The sequence below is a fragment of the Coenobita brevimanus genome, chromosome 5, assembly GCF_032717465.1.
Source record: "Coenobita brevimanus isolate Jiangsu-jjx chromosome 5, ASM3271746v2, whole genome shotgun sequence".
Lineage (NCBI taxonomy): Eukaryota > Metazoa > Arthropoda > Malacostraca > Decapoda > Coenobitidae > Coenobita > Coenobita brevimanus.
In genome coordinates this window covers 12,243,872-12,269,106 of record NC_136958.1, presented here as the reverse complement: position 1 = coordinate 12,269,106, position 25,235 = coordinate 12,243,872, and the positions used below count along the sequence as shown (strand labels likewise).

At 41.0% G+C, this 25,235-nt stretch overlaps 1 protein-coding gene and 1 non-coding gene across 2 annotated transcripts in view; both read right to left on the bottom strand.

The window, feature by feature from the left end:
* LOC145397767 (fatty acid hydroxylase domain-containing protein 2-like) overlaps positions 1-10,583 on the bottom strand; it is a 32,733-nt gene extending 22,150 nt beyond the window's left edge. The window contains exons 1-4 of the mRNA XM_080270796.1: positions 10,534-10,583; positions 4,813-4,916; positions 1,116-1,261; positions 205-383 (exon numbers count right to left, since the gene is read on the bottom strand). Of these exons, the coding sequence (XP_080126922.1) occupies positions 205-383; positions 1,116-1,261; positions 4,813-4,916; positions 10,534-10,583 (479 nt within the window). The remainder of the gene's footprint in view (positions 1-204; positions 384-1,115; positions 1,262-4,812; positions 4,917-10,533) is intronic.
* LOC145399354 (5S ribosomal RNA) lies at positions 9,861-9,979 on the bottom strand. Its single transcript, XR_013897275.1, has one exon. It is a non-coding gene; the product is annotated as a 5S ribosomal RNA (ribosomal RNA).
* Positions 10,584-25,235: the final 14,652 nt, after the last annotated feature.

The following is a 25,235-nucleotide window of genomic DNA, read 5'->3' as shown; positions in this document are numbered from 1 at the left end:
AGTTTGTACTTTATTTGGTATGGCTAAACCTGAGTTCATTAGGTAAGATTAGGTAGAATGAAAAATGATCTGAAACTGATAATTATACCGAAGTGAAGGGCACCAGCCCACGTATGATCGTGATCAAAGTTAACTTCATCTACCCGGATGAAAGCAGGGAAATGAAGGATAATAAATGTGAGGAACTGAAAGATACCAACTCACCTGTGGGAGTAATAGAACAAAATTTCATTCAACAGGATGAACACAAGGAGGTGAATGATGATGGTGGAAAAGTCAGGAATATGTTGTGAGAAGTCCGCCCCTCTGGCAACCATCAGGTGGTAAATGCCACACAATACTGGCACCGACAACAGTTGGTTGAAGTTCACCACTGCCACACACTACCACCACAAAAGAAATTCAGATTAGAATAGAAGAATTATATCCACATATCGAAACGTTCCTTCCTGAGAAGCTACAACACTGTCGGTGATGAAGGTTCAAGTCGAGCTGAAACTGTTTTATCTTCTTTACAAGCATTATTTTCGTATGTGGGTATAATTATTCCATTCCAACACATTACGAGACTGCGATATCAAGACACTAACTCAGGGTTATTTCTGTGTGTGTGTGTGTGTGTGTGTGTGTGTGTGTGTGTGTGTGTGTCCACAGACTATCTACATTTCTGTAATTTGCTATATCCATTACGTTACTACCATCAGGTAAAAGGTAATATTAATGTTGCTATTAGTCAGAAAACCGTGGACGAAAACTGCGTGAAAAGATCAAGGAGCGTAATAATAAAAAGCAGAATATCAACATGTTAACCTTAGATCTACTGTAAGGTAAGATCCTACAAAATCACTTAGGATTTGGTGGCTGAACAGATACTATACAACATGGAGAGCAGCTAGTTTTTTTTTTTTTTTTATGTGTACGACTCTGGGTGAATGAGCACCACCACATCCATATATATATAAACTGACCATGGCTGGTCAACTGCAGGTTCAAATCCCCCCAAAGAAGGACATGAACTCCTTAGTTACAGAATATGTTAAGGCAAATAATTCTCAATAAAATCAGGTTGTTGACTGACCGCAAACAGCTAAGAACACCACCATGTAATACCCTACCTTCAGGAAGCCCCAGAAGGAAAGTGGATCATTTGTGCCTGGCTGAACCTTGTACCGGCGTAGGAAAGCTGGGCGGCCAGTGAGGTCAGGTAGACTGTAAAGACCTCCAACTCCCCAGTACACCACATACTCCACCGCAGTTGTCCCTGTTCAGTACATTAAATTACATTTCTTGATAAAGGTAACGTTAAGTGTAATGCACTTTGCGTAATAAGGCTACCACTACATAAAACAAAGGAGTTTATCGAGTTCACTCACTGCAAGATTCTACGTACACTAGCCTACACCCACATTTATGCTGAATATGGTATTCATCGACCTTTGGAAACTGCATTCCATAGTTGACATAATTATGACCTATGAACTCGACATGAGTGGATGTAAATTTTGGCATATTTCTGTCCAGAATTCGTTAAAGAAGGCAACCTTTTTTTTTTTTCTTTTTTGCACCAGTAAAAATGAACTAAAATGTGTCCTCGAGCCATCTCAGATTGCCTGTCTCATTAAATGTCAGACACTCAAGTTCAGCATTGCAAAGATCAGGTTTACAGCATATGCTTAACTCCTTCACTGCCTGAGGTCTCTCTTAAGCTACATAAAATCGTAGCACAGAATATAAAGTCACTGAAGTGATCAGAATGAGTTTTTCATTCCCCGGTATATGGAGAGATAATACGGTTTTAGCAGCATGCGGCCAGTTTCACTGGCACACATTACAACTAATGGGTGCTGTACTGTAATAAGTACTGTAATCAGGCCACCTTTGTCAGATCAACTTTGCAGACACAATTGTTTCATGGTAAAGATAAAGCTTATCAGCTGTCAAGGATGTTGGTAACCCCCACCATCATGCATCACAGACCCCCATTGTTTTGCAACCCAGTACGCAATTAGACCTATGGTAAAGATGGACTCATATCGATTTTTCAGGTTCTAGACCCCCTTCCCCCTCTCAAACTCTCCCTTACAGTGCATCTTTCTGGAGGCCATACCTCAATATTGTATTTAGGCCGCCGTTAGTTTTAGGATTTAACTCACACACACATTCGGTTTATTGTAAATGTAAATCCCATCATGTTTCTAGGTTCTAGGGACCCTTAGGCTCATCCAAGGGTGTTGCACAGATTGCCCAGGCAACATCCCTGGTTTTCACACTGAGATTACTGTACCGCCAGAGAGAGAGAGAGAGAGAGAGAGAGACAGACAGACAGACAGATAGACAGACAGACAGACAGAATCGCATCCCTGGGGTTCGATGGGTACACGTATGTAAAAGAGAGAGTTCTGTGGCCAGAAATGTATTTGTTAACCTAATGCCTCAAAACTTAAAGAACTCTATATGTGGCGTTTTCTGCAATTTCGAGTGCTAATAAGCACGGATATTATTTGCAGTCATATTCACACAGTAGTACACATGTTACAGGACAATGCTTAGCCAATGTTTCATACTGATACCTGTGATGAGAAGGACGATAGTATTTTGGCAGACTGTACATACATAGACCATCTTTTCATGGCTATACTTTCACATGAATATACAGGCCATCTTTGGCTGGCAAACTGAAGAGTTTATGTTCATTCTCGGTTCAATTGTTTATAATTATTAAAATATCAGACGTTACTCAGGTGACTGAAAGAAAGTAAGTATCGAACAATTATTACTATGAAAAGTGATATTGGCATTGGGATACAGTTCAAAGGCATTCTTGAAAACGCCCTACAGATTCCCGCCCTACTTCCTCCACGTTAGAGTTTACCGACGCCCTATTCACGTAGCCAGAACAGTTCTGAACCTTACACACACACACACACACACACACACACACACACACACACACACACACACACACCGCTCGCTGGTGCAGTGGTAACGCTCTCGCTTGCCAACTGGTGAACGAGAGTTTGCGCCGCGCTCAAGTTGCGAAAAGTTTCACTGACGAAGTGGGTGGTTACTGTCCCCCTTGAACAAGGGGACGGGTGTGTGCGTGTGTGAAGGTCACAGCCTTGCCCTTAGATCGGACTATATGAGCTCTCAGCTCCCTTCCGGGAGGGTAAAAGCTGACGATCACGACCATCAAGTGATCCTGACCGACCCGGTGAATTACACACACACACACACACACACACACACACACACACACGCGAGGCCTATGGCTACAACAAAGCCTGTCGATTTTCAAAGTTCCAGCCGTTCCCTCCCTCCCACCCCCTCACCCTTCATTTCTTCGGGCCTCCTAGGCACAACAGTTTGTGGAAACCATAATTATCTCACCAGCCAGCCCCTCTTGACTATGCATTTTACAAGCAAGTTATGCCAATGACCAACATAAAGCCAACCAGTTTTACGGGCTTTTGGATTTCCAAACACCTCACATGTAACACTTTGTGGTTGCTGTTTTTCGGTAACCAAACCATCTTTATTTCAAATACTTTACACAGACAGAAGGCCTAAAGCAAAGGTCAAGACAATTGCCAACCAACACTATGTCCATCTCTCGTCTCCCACTCATCCCCACCCAGTTATAGTTCATAACAATCTGTGGATGCTGAGCCTCAGTAACTGGATACCTTTTATTAAGTAACTGAAAGCATACAACAGACTTATGGTTAAGCCAGTATATCGATTTTCATGGTTCTAGACCTCAAACCCCCAGTATACATCCTTGACACATAACAATTTGTGTAAAATACGGGTATATCACGGTAACCGGGCCGCCTTTCATTGTGCTAATTAACATACAGTGCGCCCTGTTTTTCCTCAGAGGAATGTTGCCTCGCCAAGGCGCAGCTTGTGCAACCCAGTGATCAAAGGACTTGTAAAAGACACGCAGAACCATATACGGCAGATTCACAAAAACTCTTCTCTAATTACCCGAGCCATTCTGGTCGCGTTGTTAAAATTCATAATGGCAATATGCTTAAACCTTAAATTGGAAAAGGAAAAACATATTTTGTGGTGATTTTTGTTGCACTAGATCAGTGTTTCTTAAAGTGTGGTCCGCGGACCCCCAGGTGTCCGTGGAACGTTCCAAGGGGTCCGCAGACTAATTTGAGTATAAGATAAAACATGTAATAAATTGTAAAACGAATAATCTTATGACAGTTATATGAAGTAAAATTTGAACAGTTATGTTCATGTGAAGCCATTAATAAATAATTCAGTAACAATTTTAGTATATTATAGCCTAAAAACACCTTTAAAGTCAAGAGGTAGGGTAGGAGGGAAATCTACTCATAATTAAGAATCCGCCACATGATTAATTTTAATAAAAGGAGTCCGGTGCACGAGAAAGTTTAAGAACCACTGAACTAGATGAAGATGGAACATGTCTGACCTCTCGTTATTGTTCTTGACTGCTCTTTTTAGTTTGGAACGAAAGTAATCATTTCTAATAATCACTCTTCCATAACTGTCAAAAAATAGGAGCTTGCCTTTCCTTTCACGATGTAAAGCTTTATCCCCGTCAGCCACTTATTTTATTTATTTATTATTTTATTATTTAACTTTGGACAGATCTGGTGTTGAGGCACTTATTCAAGGCCATCTCTAATTCCTGCGGTTCAAAGTCTCTCCAAAACTTAGTAAAACAGTTTGATGGTGACAACAGCAGGATATAAAAATACGTCATCGGACAGAAGTGTTTATGCAAATGGAAGTTACTTCTGCTACGTACTGAATGAAGGTAAAGTGACCCACCCCAGACGAAGATATTGAAGGGATCATTGTTGCAGGCGAGGGCGATGCGGTGGTACAGGTGCTGCCAGAACCTGCCCCATACGCCAAGGTACTGATTCAGGAAACTGCCGGAAAAACAGTTGGTTAGAGAAGTGATACGCTGTCTGAAAGGACGCCCGTTCAGTTTCAGGCTGGGGTAGGGAACCGTCTAATGATTTAAATTTCGTTAAAACAGGCTTTATGGATCTCCATAACACCCACCGACATCTCATAAAAACGTCTCGCTGATACCATCACACTAGTCCTGAATGAGGCAGCCCTAGCATATAATCGGTCTGGACGATGGGAATTATTTCCCAGGTAGTGGCATGTGATGGTGTGAGGCAAGTAGGAGTACTACTGGGCCTCATGGAACAAACTATCATGTCAAAGTCGAGGTGGGGAAAAAAAAAAAAAAAAAACATGGTACCAGCCACTTCCTATTTTTTTAATAATGAAACCTGCAATAAAGTATTTGGAATCCCTAAATAATTATTTATCAGTCTACTTCACTAAAGCCTTGCTCCTTTCTGGGAAGTCATAGCAAACCTTAACAAAACTGTTCTGTCCTAACACATCCCTTCTGTTCTCTCAACAAGAAACTTCTTCAATACAAAACTGCTCAAACCTTACATATCACTTCCGCTCTTTCAGCCCCAACAAGACTCAAAAACTCAAACCATACCCATACCACAGTGCACGCCAGCTCTAAGGCAACACATTTTAAGAACAAGTTTAGCGTTCAGACAGTGCATACCTCTGACAGCTCCTCTACCAGACAACTCAGATCCACATATCCACAAAATTTCACTGGAAAATCAGATCACCACAAAAATTTATTAAATTCTTCCTTGGCTCATAACCCACATAATAACAAAATTTTACTGAAATCCATCGAAAAGGTTTTAAAATATCTTGTGGATAATCAATCAAACGAACAAACAGACAAACAGGAGTAAATGCATAACCTCCGCCAACTGACGGAGGGAACAACGCACACCAAACTCTCACACATAGTCTAAAAATAACACACTCTACACTCTCACACTTGGGCTATGGGCAACATCCTAAACTAACACTCTAACACTCCAAACTAACTTCTTTAACGCACTCGAAACAAAGACCACACACACACACACACACACACACACACACACACACACACACACATTAAACCAACCTCACTAACTCATACTAAACTAACCACTGTTACAAACACCAAACTAACATCTCTAATACACTATAAATTAACGGCAGCACACACACTAAATTATCCCTTCAAGCAGACTCTAAGCCATCTAACGCACTAACCTAGAGTGTATACATACTAATCAAACCTATTTATACCCTCAGACTAACCTACCTATCACTTGGAAATACAGACAGCACACTAAATTAATCTCTCTGATGCACTCTAAACCTGAATAAAAAGCCCTGGTCCGAATGCCGCACGCGGTCCTCCATTGGCTCTGTTGCTGTCCTCTGTGCCGTATGTAATCAAAGTGAAGCACAAAATTAAAGGGCAATACCCATCTTTCTATGCCTTCAATTCCTCTGCAGACTTTACAGTTTTTACCGGCATTATGTAAAAGTTTAATTCGTCTGTAAGATTTGCATTGCATTTTACTGAAAGGCAAGAGTATCTACAGAAAATATAATTGTAATGTTTAATTTCTTATACACTTGGTTTAAATTTGTCTACTTCGGGGACTATTAAATAAATGCACTGTATCTGAATATATGTAGGTCATATATATATATATATATATATATATATATATATATATATATATATATATATATATATATATATATATATATATATATATATATATATATATATATATATATATATATATATATATATATATATATATATATGCCTAGGCTGCTTCCCCCAAAGAAAGGGAGGTAGCCGAGACAGGACGACACACTCCCAATTTACTGATCCACACACACATTCATTCGCATCTTAGCCCCAAGGGGAGAGGGGACAGATCCTCACCGTACCACACCGCACGAGGGTCAACTGTGCAGTTCAATCAGCGAGATATATATATATATATATATATATATATATATATATATATATATATATATATAAAATACTGCCTGAGGTTGTTTCTACTGTATGATGAATGCCTGAAGGTGTTTCTACTGTGTGAGCTGACGACGGTGGTTATATGACTACCTGATGATGTATTGTGTGTGTGTGTATGTGTGTGTGTGTGTGTGTGTGTGTGTGTGTGTAATCTTATGACGGTGGCAATATTGTAAATGCGTGTCAACGTTACCTTTATATAGAGCTTATTTATATAAAAAGATTTCTTTACAAGTCCATATAGTATTATTACATCATCAGCGACGAAACTCCTTATGATGAATGCTACATTCAGTACGGATTAACTAATATCGTCAAAAATCGGTGTGAATTTCCACATTGTATTATATGCCACAAAGTTTTATTACTTGAATGTATGAAAACAAGCTTTCTCAAGCGACATCTGAACAGGTGTCATCCTACTCTGAAAAGTAGAATGTTGCCTTCTTCAGGGAAAAGAAGAGGGACTGAAGCGAGCACACTTTGATCGTTCGGCACAGTTAGGTCAACTAAATGAATCTGGGTTACGTGCATCATATTGTGCATGGTATCACTGAAAACTGCACAAGGTAAAAATAAAATGCAAAGAAGTTAATTGGTCCTTGCTGTACAGATATAGTCTGCTGTGTTATTGGATGTAATGCTGAGATCACATCAATACGTCACTCAAATAACACTTTATCGTCGAATATGAGACATGTGTAAAGATGTCAAACAACACGTGACTGCTGAAATAAAAGAGGCATCTTTAGGCAAACTTGCAATCCAACTTGGTGAGTCGACTGACATGGCTGCTTGTGCCCAACCCCTGGCTCCGTATCCTGGTAGGGTAAGGAGGCTCCCTAGCATCTCAGCGATCTATTTTTGGATAAGGTTGGTTACGATCCTCTTGTACGTTATTTATGCACAGTACGGAGATATAGGAAGGATTTAGGTAACTCAGAATGGGATAGTAAGATGTAATAAGCAAAATAAATCGCTTAGAAAAAGGTGTTTGGAAGCTTCCTTAACCAGCGATTATGCGGGCCCTGCTGTTTGTACGATACATCAGTGGTAGGGATTTCAAGAAGGATTTCTTGCTCTGCCATGCTTTGGAATCGACTTCAGGAGGCGAAGACATTTTCCACAATCAGGACTTCGAGGAAGAGTGAATGAGACGAAGCCTGAAAAAAGACATCTTCAAAGTACGTTTTATGGATACGCTCTGGGTTCTAAAACTCTCCCACCAGAGTTAAGATTAGTACTTGACGACGATGTGCACATGGTAAATGCTATTAAGTGCCCTAAATACACGACTCTTCCACCTACAGTACTGTTCCAAGAGTTTGGAGCAAATGAAGAAGTGTTACCCTTTCACACCGAGGTTTGGTGGCTGTCATGGGTGAATGTGGTATCAGGAGTAGAGTCACTGAAGGAGGATGTGGGAAATATTTTCCCCCAGAGCAGTTGCGCTCTCTGCTTATGAAAATAGTCGTCCCTGGTTAGAAGCAGAGGAAAACCTGAGATCGTTAATAACTGTTCAAGCGGTTTTTATAGCCCAGAAATTACGTTCTCTTTAATAATTTCATATTATTGATAAATTAAATGCTACTGCATTTAACCCTCGTGGACAACTATATTGTAAATATGTGTAATTACTTGAAAAGTTCCACTGACCTAAACTGCACCTGTGCGTTAGATGACGTGTCTGAGGACGAAAAGGCCCCAATATAAACGCAGATGTAGTTTTAACATAATTACATAGATAAGGATAATATTTGGCTTGGCTTTAGTTTAATTAAAACTAAGATTAATTTGTTAGATTCGCCCTGTATATATCATGATGTAATATAACTATTTAATATTGTAATTAACTAATAGCTGGTACCTCTACCATTCTATGAGGGAGATAGAGGCTTGCCTTGTTCGCACGCTCTGCTCCTAGACCTCGTCGAGTTCACTCTGCTTCTAGACAAGGTCCAAGCACGTTGTATATCCGCACCTCAAGGACGCTTGACAGCCCAAGTAACCGACAGAAAAGCAGGCTCGTCGTCATCAGCTGTCCGGAACTCCCTAGCTAAGTGACCTTTACGAATTGGCCAATTCAAGGGGGGGATTAGCTAGGAGATAAAAGAGTAATAGTTGGGTGAGTTAAGGTGTAAGTTACGGTTCACCTAAACCTATAAGACTTGTTTGAAGTTACTTAAGGACAATTTTAGGGACGAGTAAGGACCTACGAGTTGTTTACTAGAAAATACTAGGTATTTCTTACATCTTGGTGCCCCGACCGAGGATACCGACTTGTATAATTCAAATAATTCTGACATTCTTGGTGCCCCCAGGGAGAGCATATGTGTCTGGTAACTGTCAGTGTGAAGGAAGGGGAGGAGGGGAATTGGGAGCAATGAAGGGTTTAGTGATAGGGTGGGAATCACGTGTAAATCTGCAATGTATGACTTGGGCGGTGTGTTTGAGTTAATTTTGTAAGGATAGATGACAATATGAATTATATGATGCTAGAATTTTATGAAAAAAGTTACGTAGATGTCTGTAGAGTTAGTGTTGTCAGGAAAGCCATGGAAGGTTGCTGGGTTCGGACAGTGGTATGAATGCTTGTATTACCTCTCGCCTTTAACAAGAGATGTTTCCCCAGGAGATATTCGTAACGATATAACATATATTTATATTCTGTGCTGACTAGAAAACAAAGACACTATATTATCTATCTATTTACCTGTCTATCTGTCTGTCTATCTACCTACCTACCTATCTACACACACACACACACACACACACACACATATATATATATATATATATATATATATATATATATATATATATATATATATATATATATATATATATATATATATATATATTCATTCATTGCCAGACGCCATGTATCCCAGACGGGGATCCTCCACCAACCCCACTTGACACGTAGGGATGCCAACAGCATCTGGTGTTCCCAGGCGGTCACCCATCCAAGTACTAACCAGACCCAACGTTGCATAACTTCGCTGATCGGACGGGAAGCGGTGTACTCAACGTGGTATGGCCGTTACATAAATTAAATATTGCGAGGATTCGAACCAGCGCTAGCAACTGCGTGAGTACAGCAGCTTACCAAGCGAGCCATTTAGGCACCCAAAATAATAGGAGACACGAACCTGGGAAAGCTGGACTATCAGTTAATCCCCGAACCATAGGAACAGCTCTAATATATATATATATATATATATATATATATATATATATATATATAATTCTTATAAATCTGTTTATTTATCCTGTGTCATCCTACTGTAAACATCCGCCTGGAAACATTGCCGGTGTTATTCTGGTAATTATTTATCTCGAACTTACGAGTCTAGGGCAGTGTGTAATAATAAAGAAAAAATCTATATGAGCGATTAACAGGTTTTTCGTTTTCCTTTAGACAGAATGACATGGGAAGTCCTAATTATAAGATCAGTCTCTGTAACTATCATTCCTATCGAACATTACAAAACGAAGGCAAAGAAGCATACTTTTGACAGTAAACTTGTATTGATACTGTGACGTGAGCAACTCTCCAAACCCTCCCATCCCCGGCCACCCTCCCTCCCACCCATTGTTACCAGACACGTGGGATAGGGCTGCTGCTTCGTGAATATTCGTCGGCCACCATTGCTCCGAAGAGTGGGTAATGCGGAACTTTCCCTGACTGTACATACCGAGTTCAGGGAAAATGGATATTTTGGAAATTGAATGTGGGGATAAAATATAACCCTAGAAGTTTAATAACCCAGGGGGATAGGTTTGAAGTTACAGACCTAATCCCGACAATCCTCAAAATTTAAATGATTAGTTAGCTGTGCCGGAAAATTAGTATTTGGGAAATGAGTGGGGAGATAAAATACAACCCTAGAGGTTTAACAACCCAGGGGGATAGGTTTGATATGGTGGACCTAATTCCTACCCTCTTCAAAATTTAAAATAATCAGATAATTATTAAGCTGGGGTAAATTTGTGGTTGAAACTCATAGTTAAATTATGAAATTAGAAATCAGCCAACATGTCTGTTTCCTTGTTGCAAAGATGTAGTAGTAAGGTTGGATGGGTAAAAAGAGTCATAAATTATTGTCAACAGTCGTTGGACGAAATATCTCTGTTCAGGGAGTTTTAAAGTCTCCCAAATATACTGAAAGACTGATGGAATAAGTGTGAAGAAGGTTATATAAATTCTAAGCGGCTATAATAAAGGCTGATGATAAAGAACTCTTAGAGTCAAAAACTACGTAATTTGAAGGTAAATTAGAAGAATGCTTAACTGTAGTAAAGACACTAGAGTCAAAATCAGCTGAGACTGCCGCGGAAACACAAATTGTGGAACAGTGGAGTAGAGCTGTGTTACCACAAATAACGCTTCCGGAGTTTGATGCGGAGCAAAACTGGAAATCCTTTTGGGATCAGTTCAGATATTTAGTTCATGACAGAACAGATCTCTCAAAGGACAGCAACCTCACCTATCTGTTAGGACAGGTCAAAGGAACACCTTATCAGCTGATACAGGAATTACCAGTAGAAGAAAATAAGTATGAGGTGGCCTTGACTATCCTTAGACAAAACTACTAAGATAGGGAGCAAGTTATTACTCAATTACTGAAGGCTCTAATTGAATTATCCACACCTAATCGCGATTTTGATTCCTTGCAAAATTTTAGAATTGCAATGAGTTGTAACTCAAATGCCTTAGGTACTTACGAAGATATCAAGGCATCAGATTGGGTGCTTTCCAGAATTGTGTCCTTAAAGCTTCCACCAAAACTAAGGATGCTTTGTACGGTAGGTACCAAAAGGTTGTTGTTGTGTGATATTTGCCCCACACCTGGTGGGGCACGGGCAAACAAAGAGCCCGTCAGGGAAGCAGCAGATGATGGCTCTCCAAGGAGAGCGTAGCTGGGCCGGCAAAAAGGCTGACGGGGAGGCGAACAAGGGCAGGGAAAGGCGCGGTAGTTTGGGCAAACTGGCACACAAGACGATGGTCGAGGAGGGCAGGGTGGGACGACTGAAGCACGGTGGAATACGTAGCGCCGATGGAAGGGGCGCCGACGCAGTGCTGAGATGGAAAACCGCCCCGACACTGCCCTCAGCCCCCTAGCCCCTGGTGGAAAGGGCGATAAATGCTCGCCCAGCTCCCCAGCAGCAGCAGGTGGAAGCAAGGAGGGAAGGCTCGGTCCCGGTCGTCACGAGGGCACAACCCCGGTCCTGGTGGTGGCGGAGAGAGGGTCGTCGGCCGGGAAGTAGAGGGCGGAGGAGCCTCGACCTCCTGGTGGACCGACCAGGGCACTCCCTGAGATGGAAGGACAGGCCTGACCCTCGGCTGGTACGGCTGCTGTGGAGAGCTGGTCCCGCCGGGAACAGCGGTGGAGGTGTTGCCTCGGCGAGAGGTGGGCTCCGAGTTACCAAAAGGATAATTTCTCCTGCGAAGAGATTGAGGAAGGCTTGATGCAACTCTGTAAACATTTGCAAGGAACAGTAAAACCTCCTGAGATTTAACAAAAGAAAAAACCCACTAGCCAACTGGTTGGGAAACCTAAGTCAAAGAAGACTAAGTATATGCCTAAGAAAGAGATAGGTACTTTCCTTAGTTCCTTAAAGGCTGAGGATAAAGTATTAAAGACAAGGAATAGACAAGCTGATGAAATTAGGGAAGCAAAACTTTCCATAGTAAAGGACAGGAAAGTTTGTGCATTTTGTGGTGAACAATATTCCAGTGCATCTTGTCAATATTATCCTGATTATGCTTCTAGAGTAGGAAAGCTCCAGGAACTGGGGTGTTGTATAATGTGTATGAATTCCGAACATACTTTCGCGGTCTGTAAAACTAAATTAAATCTTTGTTTTAAATGTAAAAAGGATCATCATCATAGTGCTTTATGCCCAGGGAATGCTCCAATAGTAATGCCAGCTGCAGTTCCCATAGCCGATGTGAAGGTATTGATTGAGACTAGAAACCTATTGGCATGTACCATTTTTGATATGGGTGCTCAGAAATCCTTCATTTCTGCAGACACTGTGAAGAAATTAAAGTTACCTATTATTGGCAAGGGAAATCTAACCATTACAGGATTCTTAACAACTAAGAAAGCTCAGTATTTTGATCTAGTTAGACCTGTAATACAATTAGGCAGATATAAATGCCGTATAACAGCAGCTGTACTTGATAATATGGAGACAAGTATATAAATAAAAGGAATGAAAGAAACCTCTGATCATCTAAAAGGCTCAGGGATAAAGTTGGCTAAACGGAATGTGGAATCATATACTGTGGGTCCCATAAAAATGATAATTGGTTCTGATTATTGTGGAAGATTCCTACATATGACTTTCAAGAAGAATAAGGTACAGCTGTTCAAGAGTCCAGGAGGTAACCTTATTATGGGTCAGTTGCCTTTTCCAAAAGAAGTTAAAGGAGAGGCTAAACTAGTAGACTCCGTTTTTGTTACCCCCACACAGTCATTGATGGTAGCTAGAATAGGTGCAGAACTAGAACCTACTCAGGTAAATGACTTGTTTGGTGAAAATATTGACACAAATTGTGGGACCCAGACAGTGTAGGAAAACACTCCGAGGAACCAACCTCTGAAGATAAAATAACCTTGGATTTGTATAATCAGTCAGTGGAATTTAATGGGTAGGATTACCATGGAAACTAAGCCATTCGGAGTTACCAACAAATTACTAAGCAGCTAAGGCTCAGTTAAATTCTCTACTAAGGAAGTTGAGAGACAGAATTCCCTGTTAACCATAAAGAGGGACATTATTTACATCATCATGCTGTAAGCAAGGATTCAGTAACTACTTCCATAAGGATTGTTTCCATTTGTAGCAGTAAAGCGTTCAAGGGATCAGCTAGCTTGAACGATTGCCTATACTCTTGACCTACACTGACATAGAAGTTAGGGAATGTGTTGCTAAGATTTAGAGAGAAACCTTGTGCTTATACAGCAGATATTAGTAAGGCTTTCCTCAGAATAGGACTGAGAGAGGAGGATAGGAAATTTACAAAGTTCCTCTGGCCTCATGATCCTCAAAATGAGGATAGTCCATTGAACACTTATTGTTTCCGATCGGTGCTCTTTGGCTCTTGTGCTAGTCCTTTCCTACTTTGCAACACTTTAAAACAGGGGTTCTTAACCTGGGGTCCATGGATGAGCTTCAGGGGGTCCGTGAAGGTCAGATTAATTGAGAACAATTTCATGATGCCGTTTGGCATCATTAACTGACGAAAAAAAAATCGAGTCTTGAAGAATTCTGGTGTTCATTGACACAACCCTACCCCCCTCTGGCAAAGCGAGCTATGGGTGCTGTGATTCCGTTTGCTACTACATACCTTTGTGAGTCAGGGTTTTCAGCGCTTGTTTCTATCAAAATGAAAAGTCGAACTCAACTGGATGTCAGCGATGACATGCGTGTTTCCTTGCCAAAGACCACTCCACAAATTCATCTTCTTATTCAAGCCAAACAACCCTGTCACTGAAAAGAACTTTTGAGCAGAATTAATGTTTTGTTTTTTTGTTTAATTTGCACAAGTTGGCTGTATTTCATTTTTACATCGAGTGGCCATTAGCTTTTCCATGAAACAGTGGGAAACAGTTCTTTGTAAAGACACTTTTATACTTTGTGTATGTCATACACTGGGTCAGGCAGTTTTCAGTAAAATAAAGTACATTCATTGCATGAAAAATGCTGTGTTTGCATTTTTGTAGGGAAGGGGTTCATAGCTTTCACTAGACTCGCGAAGGGGTCCGTGACTCAAAAAAGGTTAAGAACCACTGCTTTAAAGCATCATTTTGAAAATGTCAAATGCCCAGAAATAGGGCAGGCTTTTTACATGGATAATTTGCAAGGTGTTGCTGATAGAGTCGGAAGTTTGAAGGCTTATGAAGTAGCCAATTCCGAATGTGGGAGGGCAAATTTGCCGTTACAGAGCTGGAATACAAATTCACCGCTTTTGAGGAATAAAATACAAGAGGACTATCCAAACTCTGACATTCCCAAAGTTCTAAATGTGTTGGGTCTTAACCAGGATACAACAGCTGATGTAATAAGTTTGAAACCAATTAAGTTCTCTGATGTCACCCTCACCAAGAGGTCCTTGTTAAGTCAGGTCTCCATGTTATTTGACCCATCAGGGTTGGTCAGTCCTATAGTTATTAGGGGCAAATGTTTAGTACAGGAGGCTTGGCAAGAAAAGTTAGACTGGGACTCTGAATTAGGTGAGACATACGTGGAACAATGGGAACATATTAGAAGGGAATTGGAAACCACATCTAGTATATGTATTCCCAGGGAAATAAGCAGTAGTGAGAAGTCGCATTTACACAGATTTTGTGATGCTTCTCAAAGGGCCTATGGAGCAGTAGCCTATTGCACAACAGGAGAGGATAGTAAGAATATTATGTCCAAATCCAGAGTTGCGCCAATTAAAGGAAGAACCCTACCTCAAATGGAACTGGCTTCCATAGAAGTGGGAACTAAACTGGCCAGGTATTTGACCACTACTCTTGATACTCAGTTTGAGGATATCTATATATGGACTGACAGTGAGATTTGTCTTTACTGGATAGGAAAGGAAGACAGTATAATTCCTTTCGTCCACAGCAGAGTGAAGACTAGTAAAGAGCTGTCTTCCAAATTTAAATTCATGTATGTATCCTCCAAACAAAGTCCAGCAGATCTGCTCTCGAGAGGTTCGACAGTAAAGAGACTGATCAAAGATAACATGAGGTTGAAAGGTCCTAAATGGTTACTCACTAAAGATTGGCCTAAGCAGAAACAGTATAGTTTTGCTGAGGTTGGTGTAGTAAACTTGGATCCTGTAGTACCTGAGCCAGAAGTAACTGACATCAGCCGATTCTCAATAATAAGACAACTTATTAACACTACTAAATTGGTTGTTGAATTTTTTAATAAGTGGGGTTTCAGAAGTTAGATCCCATGGAATATTGGCTGAAAAGGACACAAAGGAATTATTACGGAGAGATATATGACCTTTTAGGCCAAGGAAAAGGGAACAAGAATAAGCTGATAAGAGATTTAGGCTTGTTCTTAGCCAGAAAGGGTCTAATTAGATGCCGGGGCCGAATAATACTGGCTGATTTGCCTCTCCAAACTAGACATCCCATATTATTACTCAAGAGTGGATACTTTGTGCAACTGATTGTAAAGGATGCCCATTATTAGACTCTTCACGGAGGTGTGCATCAGACTTTGGCCCGAATCCGGGAAAGGTATTGGATCCCTAGGGGTAAACGGGTCATCAAGAAATATCTCAAAAGCTGCATCACTTGTAGGAGGTATGAACAAAGACCATATGACAACCCAGGACCACCTGCCTTACCAAAAGATAAGGTAAATGTAAGTCAGCCCTTCAAAGTGGCTGGAGTGGATTACACAGGGGCTATAACTATTACGGGTGAGGGAATTCCCCGTAAGGTTTACATAATTATGTCTATTTACTTGCACCTACACAAGGGCAGTCCATCTAGAAATGGCGGAAGATCTGAGCTCAGAGACATTTCTGAATGTCTTTCGAAGATTTTCCGCTAGAAGGCCTTGTCCTAACAAATTAATAAGCGACAACGGAACTAATTTCGTGGGAGCAGCACCTTTACTATTGAGCATAATGAATGACCTAAAGGTTAAGTCGGCGCTGGGAATCCGAAATTGTACCTGACAGTTCACAACTCCAAGAGCACCATGGCAAAATGGATTTACCAAACGAATGATTGATATTGTCAAGAAATGTCTAAGGAAAACATTACACATACCTAAGATCACAAGAGAGGATTTAATAACAGTGATAACTGAAATTGAAACTAGGATTAATAATTGACCCCTAACCTATTTAGATGACACTAGCGTCTCGTTAGAGGCCTTGACACCGGCTCATATGTTATATGGCAGGAAGCTTCATCCGGTGCCTTGTGTGGATATCCAGGAAGAAGTAGATGATCCTGTCATAGAAAATAATGATTTGGGACAACATCTGCGAGATAGATATCAACGTCTGAAAAGGGTATTACATACTTGGAATAGACACTGGAGAGAAGAATATCTTTTGAGCCTACAAGAAAGATTTTATCGGGCTCAGGCTGCCAGCAATAAGTCTGTTATAAACATAGGAGATGTGGTCTTAGTGGAAACAGAACAACCAAGATCCCAGTGGCCATTAGCTAAGGTGATCTCCACGCACCCCGATTCAGAGGGGGTGCTGAGACTCATAAAAATAAAATGCAGGGGACATACCAGCATAAAAACTATTGATAAGCTGGTACCCCTTGAGTTAGCGGCTACCGTGGATACAGGAGATGGTGGAGATCAAACGGGTCAGGTTGCGTGACCTAAAAGAGCCGCAGCACAGGGTTCTCAAGAACTTGGAGGGAACTCCTGGCTAAGGGTCACATTACATGATACAGCCTATCATTTTTCGCTCGGCTCCAAAACTGTGGGAAATATTTCCCCCCAGAGCAGTTGCGCTCTCTACTTTTTAAAATAGTCATCCCTGGTTAGAAGCAGAGGAAAACCTGAGATCGTTAATAACTGTTCAAGGGGTTTTCATAACCCAGAAATTACCTTCTCTTTAATAATTCATATTTTTAATAAATTAAATGCTACTGCATTTAACCCTTGTGGACAACTATATTGTAAATATGTGTAATTACTTGGAAAGTTCCAATGATCTAAGCTGCACCTGTGCGTTAGATGACGTGTCTGAGGATGAAAAAGCCCTCATATAAACGCAGATGTAGTTTTAACATATTTACATAGATAAAGGGAATATTTGGCTTGGCTTTAGTTTAATTAAAACTAAGATTAATTTGTTAGATTCGCCCTGTATATATCATGATGTAATATAACTATTTAATATTGTAATTAACTAATAGCTGGTACCTCTACCATTCTATGAGGGAGATAGAGGCTTGCCTTGTTCGCACGCTCTGCTCCTAGACCTCGTCGAGTTCACTCTGCTTCTAGACAAGGTCCAAGCACGTTGTATATCCGCACCTCAAGGACGCTTGACAGCCCAAGTAACCGACAGAAAAGCAGGCTCGTCATCATCAGCTGTCCGGAACTCCCTAGCTAAGTGACCTTTACGAATTGGCCAATTCAAGGAGGGGATTAGCTAGGAGATAAAAGAGTAATAGTTGGGTGAGTTAAGGTGTAAGTTACGGTTCACCTAACCCCATAAAACTTGTCTGAACTTATTTAAGGACAATTTTAGGGACGAGTAAGGACCTACGAGTTGTTTACTAGAAAATACTAGAAATTTCTTACATCTTTGTTCCTCGACCAAGGATACCAACTTGTATAAATTAAATAATTCAGAGAGGGGAGCTTTCCAGATTTTTCATACGTGACAATACAAGTTCGCCTGAATTCACCAAGAAATTGTCAGACAGCCAATCATTCCAGAAACTGGCCTACTTGAAGGATATACTCTTACACTTAAACTTGATAAACTTATCCCTCCAAGGCCATGTTTCCACAGTGATTGATTTCATGACATGCTAAGATGATTCAACATGAGGCTGGAACTGTAGAAATAGAAGGTCAAAGACGAAAATCTTAATATGTTTGAACACCTTAGTGAAACAATTGCTAGAAGCCAATGTCACAAATTAATTCGCGACATTGTGATAGTATCATATTGGGAACACCTGAAGAATTTTGAAATGCATAAACTTTTGCTCAGTCCGTTAACTGCCACACTTTCGCACTCAGATCGTAATGAGTTTTCATAAAATTGTCAATGTTTTTATAAGTGACTGTCTCTTTGTATAGACAGTGCGTTTCACTGAGCGAAACTTTTTGTGTAATTGTCGTTCCCAGGCATTGCTTTTCCGACTGTTGAGTTGAGCCACACTCATCTTTTGTGCTTTGTGCTCCAGCTTGCTTCATCGGACCGCCCCGGGAGAAGGTACTTGTCATACCCAGCGTCAAAAGCAGAGTCTCCAGTTGTACAACGGATTCCCCGCACCTCTCCACCGAGTTGGTGATCGGCGTAGTGGACTTAGCAGCGAGCAGCGCCTGCCGTAGCAACAGACAGATGCCCAGTCTTGTGTAGCTTCAGCTCCGTTTCCTCCACTGACTAGTATTTCCATTCTTTTTCCTAGGTTTAAGTCAAATTAGCTTTTTGAATAAGTGAGTGTATTTCCTTTGATATTTGAATTCATTTTGTGATACTTGTAACGTAAATTTTTCTTGTAATTAATAAATTTACAGTTCCTTTCTTGAGTTTAATGTAAATGTAGAATAGTGTTTGATTTCTCCACATTGTGCTTTCTTAAATTTGCTTATCCCAGTTTGCTCAAATTTCTATATTAATCACAACCGGTATTTAGGCCAGTTCTTTTGTATTAATTCTCAAATCTGTAGTGCCAACTAGGAGTTAAGCAGCAGCAAGAACTTGTCTCGAGTATTATTACTGATAGTCAAGGGGGCAAGGATCACACTTTCTCAGAGGCCAACAGTATCAACAATTCAGCATTCGTGAGTAGTTAGTCTCTGCTGTGTACTGTTGAGAAAGTTTATAAAATTCTCGTCTTTAGAGAATCGGCGAAGTAAGCTGGCATAGTGTAAATTTTACTAGATTTCACAGGTCAATGCCCTATTTTTACATTCGATTATTAGCAACATTTTATTCCTAGCATTCACATTTTTTCCCCCCGTGACAGCCAAGGCACTGGAAAACTAGAATTGGTGCACCTTGTGCAAATACATCTTTCTGCCCTTCGGATGGAGTTGCAGTAATATTTACCAGAAATAAGCGAGTTGGAATCAAAACTGATTAGAAACCAGGTCACTGTTAATGTGCACCTTATCCCAGATAACATGCAGGAAGAAATTCTCGAGTTGGTAAAAGACTCTCTTGCAAAATATTCATTTGAAACACTTCCCCTGACCAAGTTCAGGCCTAAAATGAATGAGCTTTACCCTGCTGTAGCTGAGGTTGTTGTGAGGTCTTTATTGATGTTCACTGGTACTTACCTATGTGAGCGTGAATTTTCAACGCTCTTGAACATGAAAACTGACACTGCATGGCTAAATTTAAGGCATGATCTTCGAAAATGCCTGTCTAATACTGTTCTTCGTACTAAGAAACTTGTTTGTTCAAATCCGGCACAACCCTCACAGTGGAGTGTCAAAGCGGTAGTAGTAGTTATTTCCTAGGCATTCTGACCGAACATCCCTGAGTCCCTAAGGAAGGCCACGGCCGAGACTTGGCTTTACCACAGAGCTCTCAATTAGTGTATGTTATGTTGTTGGCACAGGCGATTGTGTGCAATGCAGTTTTCCATAATGTGCTTAATAGTATGGGGAGCTGTGTTGCATCCTGGACAGGCATCAGTGACAGAGTCATCCAGCTTCTTCTGACAACTCAGGAGGGCTGGATGATCCCCATATCTCAGCCTGGCCAGGTGGACTCTATTATCACGAGGGAGGTAGGATTCAGAAGGGTGGATATCAAGAGGCCGTGTATGCAGCTGTGTGATGAATGGAGTGGCTAGTGATTTGAGCATGGATATGCTTCTGGCAGCTGGTTTGAGGAGGGCGAGAGGGGGGAGGGAAATGACAGTATTTGTGTATGATATCGTGTGCTGGAAGTTGTTTTGATGTTTCTTGGTGTGTGAGGATGTGCTGCCATGTACTGTAGTGGATGGTGTGGGTTTGTGGAGGCTGCGGCAAGAATCTGGGTGCCTCTCATGTCTAGATGTTCCTTGACTTTAAGGACTTTGATTTCTTGGTGTGAGTGGTCCGTAGGTGTAGTAGCTGTGCAGCCTGTGATTACTTTTAGGGCCTTTGTTCTGTATGGTCTGTAGGGTGTTGAAGTGTCTTTCAGTGACGTTAGAAGCCCAAGCAGGGATTGCATAGTTCAGCAATAAACGTATATCTTGTCTGTATACTGTGGTGGTGGTTTCTTTGTTGTCCCCGAATGTTGTATGGGCAAATGACCAAAGGGCGTTGAGTCTTGGGGTTAATTTGTTTTTAATGTCTGTGATGTGTTGTTTAAATGACACTGATGTACTGCTTGTTACACCAAGGATTTTAGGAGTGTGTGTGTGTGTGTGTGTGTGTGTGTGTGTGTGTGTGTGTGTGTGTGTGTGTGTGTGTGTGTGTGTGTGTGTGTGTGTGTGTGTGTGGTAGGGGGAGTGCTGTTTATGGTGATGTGTGGAATGTGACTATGTTCTGCTACCCAGTTTGTGAGAAGGGTCTCTGTAGATTTGGCTGAGGCTATTTTGAGTCTGTTTCTGGTGAACCATTCGTGTGGTGAGTTGAGGTAAGCATGGACGATGTGTGCGGCTGTGTTTGCGTTGTGGTGTGTACATGTTAGTGTTATGACGTCTTCATAGGACGCTATGCGTATATATGGTGTGTGAGGTGTGGGTATGTCGTGCATGTATAGGTTAAAAAGTGTAGGGGACAAAACAGATCCTTGAGGGACCCCGTTTGTTAAGTTTTTGATGTTCGACGACTGACCGGCAAATGTTACATGTGCATATGTCAAAGTGGTTGAATGTATGTCTATGAGTAAAAAGGCGTGTATGTTGTTGATGTGCATATATGTGTGTATGGAAAGATGTATATAAGTATGTAATAGGATATGTAGTTTGTTCATGTGTATGAACTGTATGTATGTTTGCGTGTAATAAGACGTGTAGCCAACGTTTCTGATGTATGTGTGTTTAGTTGAAGTATAATACAGTCTCACTTTCCTATGTTGTAGTATCATTCTACATTGAATATAATGTTAATACATAACTCCTTAGTAAAATAATTACAGTTTCAGCTACTTGATATTAACCATTGCAGTACATTGTATAATGAATTTATGTTATGGTATTAGCCTTCTAAATTCAGTGTCAGATTAATGGGGACACGGGAAGATGGTCTTATAACCCACGAGGTACTTGGTGGAAAAAAGCTTGAGAATCCCTGCTCTAAACTAACCTCACTAACGCACATAGAGACAGAACACACCATAAACTTACCGCTCTATTACACTCTAAATCATTAGCAACACATGTTAAATCAATCCCCCAACATTCCATACCTAAGCCAACATTGATTCAACTAACCTCTCAGACACATTATAAATTAAAGGTAATGCACACAAAACTATCTTCTCTAACACATTCTAACACCACCAACTAAATGCAGCACAAACTAAACTACCCTCCAGCACCACCAACACTCATCCACATCGCCATTTCGCCTAGCTGCCCAAGTCACACTCACCTGCAACACCCTTCACACACAATAGTAGCTCCGCAAATACAATTATAGCATCAAAATACAAATAAATGTTCAGAGTCTTGCAAGCAAAATAATAACAGTTTGAAAATTTCACCAACATGACAAATTGTTACAGTGCCAAGGGAAGAGAAAATAACAGTGTTCAAACAGGGCGATATTCTCGAACTGAAGGAAAGTTGTCGGTGTGTAGAGGTTGGCTCCCGTTTTACTTGTCACTCGAATCATACTTCAAACCATCTTCATTTCGTACCTTTACAATACGCCATTTATATGAAGAGTAATCCATCATACTCTCCTACATGTATCCCTCAGTATCTACGCAAAACTACATGCATATTATGTAACGCGCTACCTTTTGCATAATTCATAAACATGATGGAGTCCCTGGGAGGGGAAGACCAAAAATGCCCCCAGCTGCAGTGCCTCTATTGCTAATGTCCAGCTGAGATGTTCACTGTCATTTCTAACTCGCATTCTGTTAATTTCTGCACAAAATTTCGCCTTTCTTACAACTTGACTCTCTGTTGTGCCACCCCTTCTCTAGACTTCATATTCTTTTCCTGCCCAAAACCCAGCTGACTAAGACAATTGACAACACTCTTTGTTTTTGTCTTCCTACATTCTCTATATTCATTTCAAAGCCAAAGGTGACTGTAGCACTTATGCAAGCAATAACCAAACTTGTACTCAGTTCACTAATTCATCTGGTAAACAACATACACCCTTCGCGTCATTACTGACTAGAGCATAGAATAATTCATTTCATATTATTAATAAATTTCCTGGGCTCTCTCCCAGTCATTGTTCTTAAGATAACACTTTTATTTCAGTAACCTCTGAGATATTTTGACGCTGCAGCTTGGGAAGCCCTCAGCCAATACTGTTTTTGTTTTTCCCTGGAATAGTTATTCTTTCCTTCACTAATAACCTGTGCGTGGGCTTTACACATTATGGAGATTAATTACAGGGAGTAGACTGTAGCACCAGTCGAGTAGGGCAGTACTCCTAGGATGGATGGAAAGGTGATGGCAGGGAGAGCTAGAGCTCCCGTTTCATCAGCCCTCGGGAATGATTCCTTATCGTCCTCCTTTGCTGTACTTTTTCAGTGTTTCATTAACACAGAAAGTAGACCAGAATGCTCTCCAGTACAAGTTTCTCTTACTGTCAACACCAGACTACATGCCCATTACACACTACATTTCCTATTCAAAGTTTAAACTAAAATAGCGTCTAATAACCAAGCATCGGAGTTCCCATGGGGTGGGGGGGGCGGCATAAATGCCCCCACCATCAGCTTCTCCGGTGACGACTCAGCAAGTTGCCTGGAACCGCTGTCTGACTCACTTCTTCATTTCTGCAACATTCGTGGCCTTTCCTCTAAGTTTCTCTCTGTTGAGCACCACCTCTCCTCTAAACCCAACCTTCTCTTCTTGACTAAGACTCGGCTGTCTGAGGCAAATGACAGCAAACCTTTCTCTGTATCCTCCTACTTTCTCTAGATTCGTTTCAAAGTGGCTGTTGTACCTATGTATACAATGACTTATCTTGCTGTTGTGTTCATGAACTTGATTCATCTAAATTCTCTATTCTCTGGCATCGCCTTTCCTGTCGTTCTCTGACTAAATATAACTGTGTTGTTTACTTATCCCCTAATTCTGCTGACTAGGAAAAACTCTTTCACTAACGTACTTCTACGATGGAACACATCCTATCCGTTTCTCCTTCCTCTGAAATCTCCATTCTAGGATATTTCAATGTGCGCCACAACTTTTGGCTCCTCTCTCCTTTCATTGATCCACCTGGTGAACAAGCCTATATCTTTTCTATCCTTAATGACCTAAAGCAGCTTGTACAGGACCCTACCCGCATCCCTGACCGCCTTAGAGAGAGTTCCAACATACTTGACCTCTTCCATACAACTAATCCTTCTGCTTACACTGTTAATCTTTCCTCTCTGTTGGGCTCCTCCTTATCACAACCTTATTATCTTAACCTATCCTATTGCTTCAATACGGCCTGTGGACCCCCCGAAGAAACGTCGGTTGTGGCACTTTGGAGCTGCTGACTGGGAGACCCTCAAGACAGTAATTCTTTGAATTTCCCAGGAATGATTATTGCTTCCATGGCCAGAAGCCATCTGAGTGCCTTGCACATTACGGAGGTTATTCTCTCGGGAATGGAAGCATACATTCCTTTCTCATATTTTTTGACTAATGCAAAAAAAACTTGGTTTAATCACGGTTGTTCTAATGCTGTCCACGACAAGGAGAGGACCTATACAACGTACCAGAGCCAACCCACCCCTGAATCTCATAGTTTTTATGTTTCTGCCCGGAATCCTGCTAAGTCTGTTCTTGTCTCTGCTAAAAATAATTTCATCCAACTCAAATTCTTCTCACTCTTTCTGGCACATTGCCAAAAACCTTTCTAACAGCTCTATCTCATCATCCTTCCCTCTTTTCTACATTGATGGTTCTGTAGCCATTTCTTCTACTGATAAAGCAGATCTCCTCATTCAGACTTTCTCCTCCAAATTCATCTTAGACGATGCCAGTGCTGTTCCTTGATGACTCCCCCCTTTGACTTCCTCATGGCTGACATTAAAATTTCATCAACTGATTTATTTTCTGCAATCATTGGCCTCAGTACTAACAAGGCATATGGGCCTGATGGGGTCCCTTCTGTTGTCCTCAAGAGCTGTGCTTCTGTGCTTACGTCCTGCCTCGATAAACTCTTTCGCCTTTGTCTATCAACTTGCACTTTTTCCTTTGCTCCAAGGTTGCTCTTATTCAGCCTTATCCCAAAGAATGGTGACCATCCCCAACCATCTTAACTATCGCCCAATTGCTTTGACATCCGGTGTCTCAAAAATTTTCAAGTCTATTCCAAAAAGGAACATTTTAAAGCATCTTTCCTATTAGAACTTTTTTTCTGATAGTTAGTATGGGTTATGTCAGGGACACTCCACTGGCAATCTTCTCACCTACTGTACCTTGCAGACTCATGGTCAACTTCC